The sequence below is a fragment of the Scyliorhinus torazame genome, chromosome 23 (genome assembly GCF_047496885.1).
Source record: "Scyliorhinus torazame isolate Kashiwa2021f chromosome 23, sScyTor2.1, whole genome shotgun sequence".
NCBI classification, from domain to species: Eukaryota; Metazoa; Chordata; class Chondrichthyes; order Carcharhiniformes; family Scyliorhinidae; genus Scyliorhinus; species Scyliorhinus torazame.
The window spans coordinates 53,127,560-53,141,873 of record NC_092729.1 but is presented as its reverse complement, the minus strand read 5'-3'; the positions used below and the strand labels follow the sequence as shown (position 1 = coordinate 53,141,873).

General features: G+C 51.9%; 1 protein-coding gene across 1 annotated transcript; it reads right to left on the bottom strand.

Annotated features, from left to right (window-relative positions):
* Window positions 1-805: 805 nt before the first annotated feature.
* On the bottom strand, window positions 806-13,496 carry LOC140399556 (uncharacterized; the record flags this gene model as incomplete). Its single annotated transcript, XM_072489099.1, is given in 6 exon segments — window positions 806-936; window positions 6,861-8,281; window positions 9,187-9,239; window positions 10,319-11,041; window positions 12,318-13,299; window positions 13,426-13,496. Coding segments are annotated over 6 exon segments (3,381 nt in total), but the record flags the coding sequence as incomplete, so codon positions are not given.
* Window positions 13,497-14,314: the final 818 nt, after the last annotated feature.

Below are 14,314 nucleotides of genomic sequence, written 5' to 3'. Positions count from 1 at the left end.
TGGACACTAGAGGGGAAATCGCATATTCCACTCTGTTTATTAACGTACACTCGGTGCAACTCGAAAACTGACAGATATCTACATTCATCAATGGTCAGTTCGGTCAGCTATCCAACCCAAGGGACGTGTAAATACAAAACCAGAATTGACCGGTGCACTCACTAATAGATATTTACTGTGGTTATGTATTCGACTGCGATTAATAAACACAGTCAGTACAATTCTACACCGACAATTGCTCTCAGGAATACCTTGCCACTTGAATCAGGCAATCCTCTCTGATTTAGAACCCTCATTCTGTTTCGTATTCCTGCTAATACCGTCCGTCAAAAACGATGTATAAATTTAAGTCTGGGTTCAAATTTCAAGATATGAAATGAAACACAATAACTGGAGATTTCCGTTGGGCTGCAAGTTATAAACATGGTCGGCTGATTCGTTGAGGAAATCGTGTGATTCCACAGAGCTAATTCGGGTAAATCGTTTGAAGACAGATTAAGTCAATGATCACGTGCCTACATAACGGTAACCATGGCTCAGCAGGAAATTTAATAAATTGACAGTGTAAAACCGGAGAATCTCAATCAAAGATTTAAACAACTGCGCTGAGCAGAGTAACTTACCAGGAACACTTACCAGGAACACCAATAAAAACAAGGGACGTGTAAAAGACTTTGCTGATACTTGCAAATATTTCCAGCATCTTCACTGTGAATTGATAGGATCCTTCCGGCTGCAGTTAATGCCTTGCTGTTAACTTGTGAGGTGCTTTATGACGGAAGCTTTTCAGTTATCCCATCTTGGATCACCGCAGGGAAATTGAAGTTGCAACATCAGTTATCTTTCTGTTAGCCAATAAACAGATTGCGACATTGAGTTGTTTCACACAGTTCGTTTCTGACATTGAGTTTCCACATTCCAAATATTGGCCGATTTCTAACAGGTTAATTAACTATACAAATGAGAATGTTTCTTGTACGTTCAGTCTTGCTGGTCACGCAAACGCCATCATTGCCAGCTCGCATGTTTTGAAATAAAAGTGTTTATAAAATCGGAAATACGCTGTCACTTTGAAATATTGAAGCATACGAGGTTGGAGATAATATATTAGCGTGTATTGAGAACTGATGAGAGACAAAGGACAGAGAGTAGGAAGAAATGGGCCTTTGCCCCCATGGCAGCTGATGACTAGTGGCGTCCGCAGGGATCAGTTCTTGGGCACTGTCTATTCACAACATACTTCAGCTATTTGGTTAAAGGAAACAGATGCAATGTTTTCAAGTTTTCTGACGACAATAAACTTGGTGGGAATGTGAGTGATGAGGAGGACGTTGAGAGACTTCGGAGTGATGTAGACAAGTTGAATGGATGGCCAAGCATAACGTGGATGAACGTGAAATTACCACGTGGGACAGAGGAACAGAACGGAAGAGTAGTATTTAAATGGAGATAGATTTGGGCAATGTTGAGGTGGAAAGAGAACTGGGTATCCTCATACACCCGTCACTGAAAACATGCATGCAGGTCCCGCTAATGGGTAAATTGGCAAATGGTATGTTGGCCATCATTTCAAGAAAGCGTGAGTACAGGAGTAAGGATATCTCACTGCAACTGTGCATAACCTTGGTGAGACGACACCTGCACTATTTTGTACAGTTTGCATCTGGTTACCTAACAAACGATTATTTTCCATGTAGGAAGTGCATATAATGCTGTGTGTGCTGATTCATGGACGACTACAAAGAACAACACAGCACAGGAACAGGCCCTCCAAGCCTGTACCGGTCATGATACCAATCTTGGTCAAAACCCTAAACACTTTTTTGTGCGGAATCCCTCTATACCCATCCTATCTATGTATTTGTCAAGATGCCTTTTGAACGCCGTTAATGTATCTGCTTCCACAACCTCCCCTGGCAACGCGTTCCAGGCACTCACCACCCTCTGTGTACAAAACACCTGCCTCGCACATCTCCCCTGCATATAGCCCACGGACCTTAAACCTATGTCCCCTGGATACTGCACCCTCCACCATGAGAAATAGTGTCTGCCCATCAACTCTATCCATGCAGCGCATAATCTTTTAGACATCTATCAGGTCAGCCCTCAACCTCCGCTGTTCAAATGAAAACAGTCCCCATCTATCCAGCCTCACCGCACAGTTAGCACATTCCAGACCAGGCAACATTATGATAAACCTCCTCTGCATCCATTGCAAAGCCTCCATATCCTTCTGGTAGTGTGGCAACCAGCATTGTGCGAAATATTCCAAGTGCGGCCTTACAAATGTTCTATACAACTGCAGCATGACTTGCCTGTTTTAGACTCGATACCCCGCCCAATGAAGGCTAGCATTCTGTATGCTTTCTTGACTATGTTGTCCACTTGTGTTGATACTTTCAAATATCTGTGGACCTGCACAGCCAGATCTCTCTGACTTTCAATATTCCTAAATGTTTTGCCATTTACGGTATATTTCCCCGATACATTATGTCTGCCAAAATGCATTCCCTCACATTTGTCTGGATTAAACTTCATTTTCTATTTCTCTGCCAAAGTCTCCAACCTAACTATGTGCTGTTGTATCCTCTAACAATCCTCAACACTATTTGCCACTGCAGCTGGTACTTTTTCTTTTGGGACAACTGCTGTTAGTACTGTTTCTGTTGGGACTACTGCTGCTGGTACTGTTTTGCTGGGACATTTGCTGCTGGCAGTGTTTCTGCTGGTGTTGCTCCAGCTGGTACTGTTTCTGCTGAAGCTGTTTCTGGTACTGTTCCTACTGGGGCTGCTTCTGGTACTGTTTCTGCTGGGGCAGCTGCTGGTACTGTTTATGCTGGGGCTGCTGCTGCTGGTACCTTTTCTGCTGAGGCTTTTGCTGCTGATACTGATTCTGCCGGGGCTGCTTCTGGTACTGTGTCTGCTGGGGCTGCTGCTGGCACTGTTTCTGCTGGGGTTGTTCCTGCTGGTACTGTTTGTTCTGGGGCTGTTTTTGTACTGTTTCTGCTGAGGCTGCTACTTCTGGTACTGTTTCTGCTAGGACTGCTGCTGCTGGTACTGTTTCTGCTAGGGCTGCTGCTACTGGTACTGTTTATGCTGGGACTGCTGCTACTTCTGGTACTGTTTCTGCTAGGGCTGCTGCTACTGGTACTGTTTTAGCTGGGGCTGCTGCTGGTACTGTTTCAGCTGGGACTGCTGATGCTGGTACTGTTTCTGCTGGGGCTGCTGCAGATGCTTGTGCGGTTTCTTCGGGGACTGCTGCTACTTATACAGATTCTAATTGGACTGCTGCTGCTGGTACTGTTTTGCTGGGACTGTTGCTGCTGGTACTGTTTCTGCTGGGACTGCTGCTGCTGATACTGTTTATGCTGGGACTGCTGCTGCTGGAACTGTTTATGCTGGGACTGTTGCTGCAGTTACTGTTTATGCTGGGACTGCTGCTGCTGATACTGATTCTGCTGGGGCTGCTGCTGCTGGTACTGTTTCTGCTGGGACTGCTGCTGCTGGTACTGTTTCTGCTGGGACTGCTGCTGCTGATACTGTTTCTGCTGGGACTGCTGCTGGTACTGTTTCTGCTGGGACTGCTACTACTGGCACTGTTTCTGCTGGGACTACTGCTGCTTATACTGTTTCTGCTGGGACTGCTGCTGCTGGTACTGTTTCGGCTGGGACTGCTGCTACAGGTACTGTATCTCCTGGGACTGCTGCTGCTGGTACTGTTTCTGCTGGGACTGCTGCTGCTGGTTCTGTTTCGGCTGGGACTGCTGCTACTTGTATTTATTCTACTCGGACTTCTGCTGCTGGTACTGTTTCTGCTGGGACTGCTGCTGCTGATACAGTTCCTGCTGGGACTGCTGCTGCTGGTACTGTTTCTGCTGGGACTGCCGCTGCTGGTACTGTGTCGGCAGGGACTGCTGCTACTTGTATTCATTCTACTCGGACTGCTGCTGCTGGTACTGTTTCTGCTGGGACTGTTTCTGCTGGTACTGTTTCTGCTGGGACTGCTGCTGCTGATACTGTTCCTGCTGGGACTGCTGCTGCTGGTACTGTTTCGGCTGGGACTGCTGCTACTTGTATTGATTCTACTCGGACTGCTGCTGCTGGTACTGATTCTACTCGGACTGCTGCTGCTCGTACAGTTTATGCTCGAATTGCTGCTGCTGGTACTGTTTCTGCTGGGACTGCTGTTGCTGGTACTGTTTCTGCTGGGACTGCTGCTGCTGGTACTGTTTCGGCTGGGACTGCGGCTACTTGTATTGATTCTACTCGCACTGCTGCTGCTGGTACTGTTTCTGCTGGGACTGCTGCTGCTGATACTGTTCCTGCTGGGACTGCTGCTGCTGGTACTGTTTCGGCTGGGACTGCTGCTGCTGATACTGTTCCTGCTGGGACTGCTGCTGCTGGTACTGTTTCTGCTGGACTGCTGCTGCTGGTACTGTTTCTGCTGGGTCTGCTGCTGCTGGTACTGTTTCTGCTGGGACTGCTGCTGCTGGTACTGTTTATGCTGGGACTGCTGCTGCTGTTACTGTTTCTGTTGGGACTCTTTCTGCTGGTACTGTTTCTGCTGGGACTGCTGCTGCCGATACTGTTCCTGCTGGGACTGCTGCTGCTGGTACAGTTTCGGCTGGGACTGCTGCTACTTGTATTGATTCTAATCGGACTGCTGCTGCTGGTACTGATTCTACTCGGACTGCTGCTGCTCGTACAGTTTATGCTCGAATTGCTGCTGCTGGTACTGTTTCTGCTGGGGCTGCTTCTGGTACTGTTTCTGCTGGGACTGCTGCTGCTGGTACTGTTTCTGCTGGGTCTGCTGCTGCGGGTACTGTTTCTGCTGGGGCTGCTGCTGCTGGTTCTTTTTCTGTTGGGACTGCTGCTGGCACTGTTTCTGCTGGGGCTTTTGCTGCTAATACTGATTCTGCCGGGGCTGCTTCTGGTACTGTGTATGCTGGGGCTGCTGCTGGCACTGTTTCTGCTGGGGTAGTTCCTGCTGGTACTGTTTGTTCTGGGGCTGTTTCTGTACTGTTTCTGCTGAGGCTGCTACTCCTGGTACTGTTTCTGCTAGGGCTGCTGCTGCTGGTACTGTTTCTGCTGGGATTGCTGCTACTGGTACTGTTTATGCTGGGACTGCTGCTACTTCTGGTACTGTTTATGCTGGGACTGTTGCTGCTGTTACTGTTTATGCTGGGACTGCTGCTGATACTGATTCTGCTGGGGCTGCTGCTGCTGGTACTGTTTCTTCTGGGATTGCTGCTGCTGGTACTGTTTCTGCTGGGACTGCTGCTGCTGATACTGTTTCTGCTGGGACTGTTGCTGCCGGTACTGTTTCTGCTGAGACTGCTGCTGCTGATACTGTTTCTGCTGGGAATGCTGCTGGTACTGTTTCTGCTGGGACTGCTACTGCTGGCACTGTTTCTGCTGGGACTACTGCTGCTTATACTGTTTCTGCTGGGACTGCTGCTGCTGGTACTGTTTCGGGTGGGACTGCTGCAACTTGTATTGATTCTACTCGGACTGCTGCTGCTGGTACTGTTTCTCCTGGGACTGCTGCTGCTGGTACTGTTTCTGCTGGGACTGCTGCTGCTGGTACTGTTTCGGCAGGGACTGCTGCTACTTGTATTGATTCTACTCGGACTGCTGCTGCTGGTACTGTTTCTGCTGGGACTACTGCTGCTGGTACTGTTTCGGCTGGGACTGCTGCTACTTGTATTCATTCTACTCGGACTGCTGCTGCTGGTACTCTTTCTGCTGGGACTGTTTCTGCTGGTACTGTTTCTGCTGGGACTGCTGCTGCTGATACTGTTCCTGCTGGGACTGCTGCTGCTGGTACTGTTTCGGCTGGGACTGCTGCTACTTGTATTGATTCTACTCGGACTGCTGCTGCTGGTACTGATTCTACTCGGACTGCTGCTGCTCGTACAGTTTATGCTCGAATTGCTGCTGCTGATACTGTTCCTGCTGGGACTGCTGCTGCTGGTACTGTTTCGGCTGGGACTGCTGCTGCTGATACTGTTCCTGCTGGGACTGCTGCTGCTGGTACTGTTTCTGCTGGACTGCTGCTGCTGGTACTGTTTCTGCTGGGTCTGCTGCTGCTGGTACTGTTTCTGCTGGGACTGCTGCTGCTGGTACTGTTTATGCTGGGACTGCTGCTGCTGGTACTGTTTCTCTTGGGACTCTTTCTGCTGGTACTGTTTCTGCTGGGACTGCTGCTGCCGATACTGTTCCTGCTGGGACTGCTGCTGCTGGTACAGTTTCGGCTGGGACTGCTGCTACTTGTATTGATTCTACTCGGACTGCTGCTGCTGGTACTGATTCTACTCGGACTGCTGCTGCTCGTACAGTTTATGCTCGAATTGCTGCTGCTGGTACTGTTTCTGCTGGGGCTGCTTCTGGTACTGTTTCTGCTGGGACTGCTGCTGCTGGTACTGTTTCTGCTGGGGCTGCTGCTGCGGGTACTGTTTCTGCTGGGGCTGCTGCTGCTGGTACTTTTTCTGTTGGGACTGCTGCTGGCACTGTTTCTGCTGGGGCTTTTGCTGCTAATACTGATTCTGCCGGGGCTGCTTCTGGTACTGTGCCTGCTGGGGCTGCTGCTGGCACTGTTTCTGCTGGGGTTGTTCCTGCTGGTACTGTTTGTTCTGGGGCTGTTTCTGTACTGTTTCTGCTGAGGCTGCTACTCCTGGTACTGTTTCTGCTAGGGCTGCTGCTGCTGGTACTGTTTCTGCTGGGTTTGCTGCTACTGGTACTGTTTATGCTGGGACTGCTGCTACTTCTGGTACTGTTTCTGCTAGGGCTGCTGCTACTGGTACTGTTGCAGCTGGGGCTGCTGCTGGTACTGTTTCAGCTGGGACTGCTGCTGCTGGTACTGTTTCTGCTGGGGCTGCTGCAGATGCTTGTGCGGTTTCTTCGGGGACTGCTGCTACTTGTACAGATTCTAATTGGACTGCTGCTGCTGGTACTGTTTATGCTGGGACTGTTGCTGCTGGTACTGTTTCTGCTGGGACTGCTGCTGCTGATACTGTTTATGCTAGGACTGCTGCCGCCGGTACTGTTTATGCTGGGACTGTTGCTGCTGTTACTGTTTATGCTGGGACTGCGGCTGATACTGATTCTGCTGGGGCTGCTGCTGCTGGTACTGTTTCTGCTGGGATTGCTGCTGCTGGTACTGTTTCTGCTGGGACTGCTGCTGCTGATACTGTTTCTGCTGGGACTGTTGCTGCTGGTACTGTTTCTGCTGAGACTGCTGCTGCTGATACTGTTTCTGCTGGGACTGCTGCTGGTACTGTTTCTGCTGGGACTGCTACTGCTGGCACTGTTTCTGCTGGGACTACTGCTGCTTATACTGTTTCTGCTGGGACTGCTGCTGCTGGTACTGTTTCGGGTGGGACTGCTGCAACTTGTATTGATTCTACTCGGACTGCTGCTGCTGGTACTGTTTCTCCTGGGACTGCTGCTGCTGGTACTGTTTCTGCTGGGACTGCTGCTGCTGGTACTGTTTCGGATGGGACTGCTGCTACTTGTATTGATTCGACTCTAACTGCTGCTGGTACTGTTTGTGCTGGGACTGCTGCTGATACAGTTCCTGCTGGGACTGCTGCTACTGGTACTGTTTCTGCTGGGACTGCCGCTGCTGGTACTGTTTCTGCTGGGACTGCTGCTGCTGATACTGTTCCTGCTGGGACTACTGCTGCTGGTACTGTTTCGGCTGGGACTGCTGCTACTTGTATTCATTCTACTCGGACTGCTGCTGCTGGTACTGTTTCTGCTGGGACTGTTTCTGCTGGTACTCTTTCTGCTGGGACTGCTGCTGCTGATACTGTTCCTGCTGGGACTGCTGCTGCTGGTACTGTTTCGGCTGGGACTGCTGCTACTTGAATTGATTCTGCTCGGACTGCTGCTGCTGGTACTGATTCTACTCGGACTGCTGCTGCTCGTACAGTTTATGCTCGAATTGCTGCTGCTGGTACTGTTTCTGCTGGGACTGCTGCTGCTGGTACTGTTTCTGCTGGGACTGCTGCTGCTGGTACTGTTTCGGCTGGGACTGCTGCTGCTTGTATTGATTCTACTCGGACTGCTGCTGCTTGTACTGTTTCTGCTGGGGCTGCTGCTGCTGATACTGTTCCTGCTGGGACTGCTGCTGCTGGTACTGTTTCGGCTGGGACTGCTGCTGCTGATACTGTTCCTGCTGGGACTGCTGCTGCTGGTACTGTTTCTGCTGGGACTGCTGCTGCTGGTACTGTTTCTGCTGGGTCTGCTGCTGCTGGTACTGTTTCTGCTGGGACTGCTGCTGCTGGTACAGTTCCTGCTGGGACTGCTGCTGCTGGTACTGTTTCTGCTGGGACTGCCGCTGCTGGTACTGTTTCGGCTGGGACTGCTGCTACTTGTATTGATTCTACTCGGACTGCTGCTGCTGGTACTGTTTCTCCTGGGACTGCTGCTGCTGGTACTGTTTCTGCTGGGACTGCTGCTGGTACTGTTTCGGATGGGACTGCTGCTACTTGTATTGATTCTACTCGGACTGCTGCTGCTGGTACTGATTCTACTCGGACTGCTGCTGCTCGTACAGTTTATGCTCGAATTGCTGCTGCTGGTACTGTTTCTGCTGGGACTGCTGCTGCTGGTACTGTTTCTGCTGGGAGTGCTGCTGCTGGTACTGTTTCGGCTGGGACTGCTGCTACTTGTATTGATTCTACTCGGACTGCTGCTGCTGGTACTGTTTCTGCTGGGTCTGCTGCTGCTGATACTGTTCCTGCTGGGACTGCTGCTGCTGGTACTGTTTCGGCTGGGACTGCTGCTGCTGATACTGTTTCTGCTGGGACTGCTGCTGCAAGGTACTGTTTCTGCTGGGACTGCTGCTGCTGGTACGATTTCTGCTGGGTCTGCTGCTGCTGGTACTGTTTCTGCTGGGACTGCTGCTGCTGGTACAGTTCCTGCTGGGACTGCTGCTGCTGGTACTGTTTCTGCTGGGACTGCCGCTGCTGGTACTGTTTCGGCTGGGACTGCTGCTACTTGTATAGATTCTACTCGGACTGCTGCTGCTGGTACTGTTTCTCCTGGGACTGCTGCTGCTGCTACTGTTTCTGCTGTGACTGCTGCTGGTACTGTTTCGGATGGGACTGCTGCTACTTGTATTGATTCTACTCGGACTGCTGCTGCTGGTACTGTTTCTGCTGGGACTGCTGCTGCTGATACAGTTCCTGCTGGCACTGCTGCTGCTGGTACTGTTTCTGCTGGGACTGCCGCTGCTGGTACAGTTTATGCTGGGACTGCTGCTGCTGATACTGTTCCTGCTGGGACTACTGCTGCTGGTACTGTTTCTGCTGGGACTGCTGCTACTTGTATTCATTCTACTCGGACTGCTGCTGCTGGTACTGTTTCTGCTGGGAATGTTTCTGCTGGTACTGTTTCTGCTGGGACTGCTGCTGCTGATACTGTTCCTGCTGGGGCTGCTGCTGCTGGTACTGTTTCGGCTGGGACTGCTGCTACTTGTATTGATTCTACTCGGACTGCTGCTGCTGGTATTGATTCTACTCGGACTGCTGCTGCTCGTATAGTTTATGCTCGAATTGCTGCTGCTGGTACTGTTCCTGCTGGGACTGCTGCTGCTGGTACTGTTTCTGCTGGGACTGCTGCTGCTGGTACTGTTTCGGCTGGGACTGCTGCTACTTGTATTGATTCTACTCGGACTGCTGCTGCTGGTACTGTTTCTGCTGGGGCTGCTGCTGCTGATACTGTTCCTGCTGGGACTGCTGCTGCTGGTACTGTTTCGGCTGGGACTGCTGCTGCTGATACTGTTCCTGCTGGGACTGCTGCTGCTGGTACTGTTTCTGCTGGGACTGCTGCTGCTGGTACTGTTTCTGCTGGGTCTGCTGCTGCTGGTACTGTTTCTGCTGGGACTGCTGCTGCTGGTACAGTTTATGCTGGGACTGCTGCTGCTGGTACTGTTTCTGCTGGGACAGTTTCTGCTGGTACTGTTTCTGCTGGGACTGCTGCTGCTGATACTGTTCCTGCTGGGACTGCTGCTGCTGGTACTGTTTCGGCTGGGACTGCTGCTACTTGTATTGATTCTACTCGGACTGCTGCTGCTGGTACTGATTCTACTCGGGCTGCTGCTGCTCGTACAGTTTATGCTCGAATTGCTGCTGCTGGTACTGTTTCTGCTGGGACTGCTGCTGCTGGTACTATTTCTGCTGGGACTGCTGCTGCTGGTACTGTTTCGGCTGGGTCTGCTGCTGCTGGTACTGTTTCTGCTGGGACTGCTGCTGGTACTGTGTCTGCTGGGGCTGATTCTGGTACTGTTTCTGCTGGGACTGCTACTGCTGACCCAGTATCTGCTGGGGCTGCTGCTGCTGGTACTGTTTATGCTGGGACTGCTGCTGCTGGTACTGTTTCTGCTAGGACTGCTGCTGCTGATACTGTTCCTGCTGGGACTACTGCTGCTGGTACTGTTTCGGCTGGGACTGCTGCTACTTGTATTCATTCTACTCGGACTGCTGCTGCTGGTACTGTTTCCGCTGGGACTGTTTCTGCTGGTACTGTTTCTGGTGGGACTGCTGCTGCTGATACTGTTCCTGCTGGGACTGCTGCTGCTGGTACTGTTTCGGCTGGGACTGCTGCTACTTGTATTGATTCTACTCGGACTGCTGCTGCTGGTACTGATTCTACTCGGACTGCTGCTGCTCGTACAGTTTATGCTCGAATTGCTGCTGCTGGTACTGTTTCTGCTGGGACTGCTGCTGCTGGTACAGTTTATGCTCGAATTGCTGCTGCTGGTACTGTTTCTGCTGGGACTGCTGCTGCTGGTACAGTTTCTGCTGGGACTGCTGCTGCTGGTACTGTTTCGGCTGGGACTGCTGCTACTTGTATTGATTCTACTCGGACTGCTGCTGCTGGTACTGTTTCTGCTGGAACTGCTGCTGCTGATACTGTTCCTGCTGGGACTGCTGCTGCTGGTACTGTTTCGGCTGGGACTGCTGCTGCTGATACTGTTCCTGCTGGGACTGCTGCTGCTGGTACTGTTTCTGCTGGGACTGCTGCTGCTGGTACTGTTTCTGCTGGGTCTGCTGCTGCTGGTACTGTTTCTGCTGGGACTGCTGCTGCTGGTACTGTTTATGCTGGGACTGCTGCTGCTGGTACTGTTTCTCTTGGGACTCTTTCTGCTGGTACTGTTTCTGCTGGGACTGCTGCTGCTGATACTGTTCCTGCTGGGACTGCTGCTGCTGGTACAGTTTCGGCTGGGACTGCTGCTACTTGTATTGATTCTACTCGGACTGCTGCTGCTGGTACTGATTCTACTCGGACTGCTGCTGCTCGTACAGTTTATGCTCGAATTGCTGCTGCTGTTACTGTTTCTGCTGGGGCTGCTTCTGGTACTGTTTCTGCTGGGACTGCTGCTGCTGGTACTGTTTCTGCTGGGGCTGCTGCTGCGGGTACTGTTTCTGCTGGGGCTGCTGCTGCTGGTACTTTTTCTGTTGGGACTGCTGCTGGCACTGTTTCTGCTGGGGCTTTTGCTGCTTATACTGATTCTGCCGGGGCTGCTTCTGGTACTGTGTCTGCTGGGGCTGATGCTGGCACTGTTTCTGCTGGGGTTGTTCCTGCTGGTACTGTTTGTTCTGGGGCTGTTTTTGTACTGTTTCTGCTGAGGCTGCTACTTCTGGTACTGTTTCTGCTAGGGCTGCTGCTGGTACTGTTTCTGCTGGGATTGCTGCTCCTGGTACTGTTTATGCTGGGACTGCTGCTACTTCTGGTACTGTTTCTGCTAGGGCTGCTGCTACCGGTACTGTTTCAGCTGGGGCTGCTGCTGGTACTGTTGCAGCTGGAACTGCTGCTGCTGGTACTGTTTCTGCTGGGGCAGCTGCAGATGCTTGTGCGGTTTCTTCGGGGACTGCTGCTACTTGTACAGATTCTAATTGGACTGCTGCTGCTGGTACTGTTTATGCTGGGACTGTTGCTGCTGGTACTGTTTCTGCTGGGACTGCTGCTGCTGGTACTGTTTATGCTGGGACTGCTGCTGCTGGTACTGTTTATGCTGGGACTGTTGCTGCTGTTACTGTTTATGCTGGGACTGCTGCTGCTGATACTGATTCTGCTGGGGCTGCTGCTGCTGGTACTGTTTCTGCTGGGATTGCTGCTGCTGGTACTGTTTCTGGTGGGACTGCTGCTGCTGATACTGTTTCTGCTGGGACTGCTGCTGCTGGTACTGTTTCTGCTGGGACTGCTGCTGCTGGTACAGTTCCTGCTGGGACAGCTGCTGCTGGTACTGTTTCTGCTGGGACTGCTCTGCTGGTACTGTTTCGGCTGGGACTGCTGCTACTTGTATTGATTCTACTCGGACTGCTGCTGCTGGTACTGTTTCTCCTGGGACTGCTGCTGCTGGTACTGTTTCTGCTGGGACTGCTGCTGGTACTGTTTCGGATGGGACTGCTGCTACTTGTATTGATTCTACTCGGACTGCTGCTGCTGGTACTGATTCTACTCGGACTGCTGCTGCTCGTACAGTTTATGCTCGAATTGCTGCTGCTGGTACTGTTTCTGCTGGGACTGCTGCTGCTGGTACTGTTTCTGCTGGGACTGCTGCTGCTGGTACTGTTTCGGCTGGGACTGCTGCTACTTGTATTGATTCTACTCGGACTGCTGCTGCTGGTACTGTTTCTGCTGGGTCTCCTGCTGCTGATACTGTTCCTGCTGGGACTGCTGCTGCTGGTACTGTTTCGGCTGGGACTGCTGCTGCTGATACTGTTCCTGCTGGGACTGCTGCTGCTGGTACTGTTTCTGCTGGGACTGCTGCTGCTGGTACGATTTCTGCTGGGTCTGCTGCTGCTGGTACTGTTTCTGCTGGGACTGCTGCTGCTGGTACAGTTCCTGCTGGGACTGCTGCTGCTGGTACTGTTTCTGCTGGGACTGCCGCTGCTGGTACTGTTTCGGCTGGGACTGCTGCTACTTGTATTGATTCTACTCGGACTGCTGCTGCTGGTACTGTTTCTCCTGGGACTGCTGCTGCTGGTACTGTTTCTGCTGGGACTGCTGCTGGTACTGTTTCGGATGGGACTGCTGCTACTTGTATTGATTCTACTCGGACTGCTGCTGGTACTGTTTCTGCTGGGACTGCTGCTGCTGATACAGTTCCTGCTGGCACTGCTGCTGCTGGTACTGTTTCTGCTGGGACTGCCGCTGCTGGTACTGTTTCTGCTGGGACTGCTGCTGCTGATACTGTTCCTGCTGGGACTACTGCTGCTGGTACTGTTACGGCTGGGACTGCTGCTACTTGTATTCATTCTACTCGGACTGCTGCTGCTGGTACTGTTTCTGCTGGGACTGTTTCTGCTGGTACTGTTTCTGCTGGGACTGCTGCTTCTGATACTGTTCCTGTTGGGACTGCTGCTGCTGGTACTGTTTCGGCTGGGACTGCTGCTACTTGTATTGATGCTACACGGACTGCTGCTGCTGGTACTGATTCTACTCGGACTGCTGCTGCTCGTATAGTTTATGCTCGAATTGCTGCTGCTGGTACTGTTTCTGCTGGGACTGCTGCTGCTGGTACTGTTTCTGCTGGGACTGCTGCTGCTGGTACTGTTTCGGCTGGGACTGCTGCTACTTGTATTGATTGTACTCGGACTGCTGCTGCTGGTACTGTTTCTGCTGGGGCTGCTGCTGCTGATACTGTTCCTGCTGGGACTGCTGCTGCTGGTACTGTTTCGGCTGGGACTGCTGCTGCTGATACTGTTCCTGCTGGGACTGTTGCTGCTGGTACTGTTTCTGCTGGGACTGCTGCTGCTGGTACTGTTTCTGCTGGGTCTGCTGCTGCTGGTACTGTTTCTGCTGGGACTGCTGCTGCTGGTACAGTTTATGCTGGGTCTGCTGCTGCTGGTACTGTTTCTGCTGGGACAGTTTCTGCTGGTACTGTTTCTGCTGGGACTGCTGCTGCTGATACTGTTCCTGCTGGGACTGCTGCTGCTGGTACTGTCTCGGCTGGGACTGCTGCTACTTGTATTGATTCTACTCGGACTGCTGCTGCTGGTACTGATTCTACTCGGGCTGCTGCTGCTCGTACAGTTTATGCTCGAATTGCTGCTGCTGGTACTGTTTCTGCTGGGACTGCTGCTGCTGGTACTATTTCTGCCGGTACTGCTGCTGCTGGTACTGTTTCGGCTGGGTCTGCTGCTGCTGGTACTGTTTCTGCTGGGACTGCTGCTGGTACTGTGTCTGCTGGGGCTGATTCTGGTACTGTTTCTGCTGGGACTGCTACTGCTGACCCAGTATCTGCTGGGGCTGCTGCTGCTGGTACTGTTTATGCTGGGACAGCTGCTGCTGGTACTGTTTC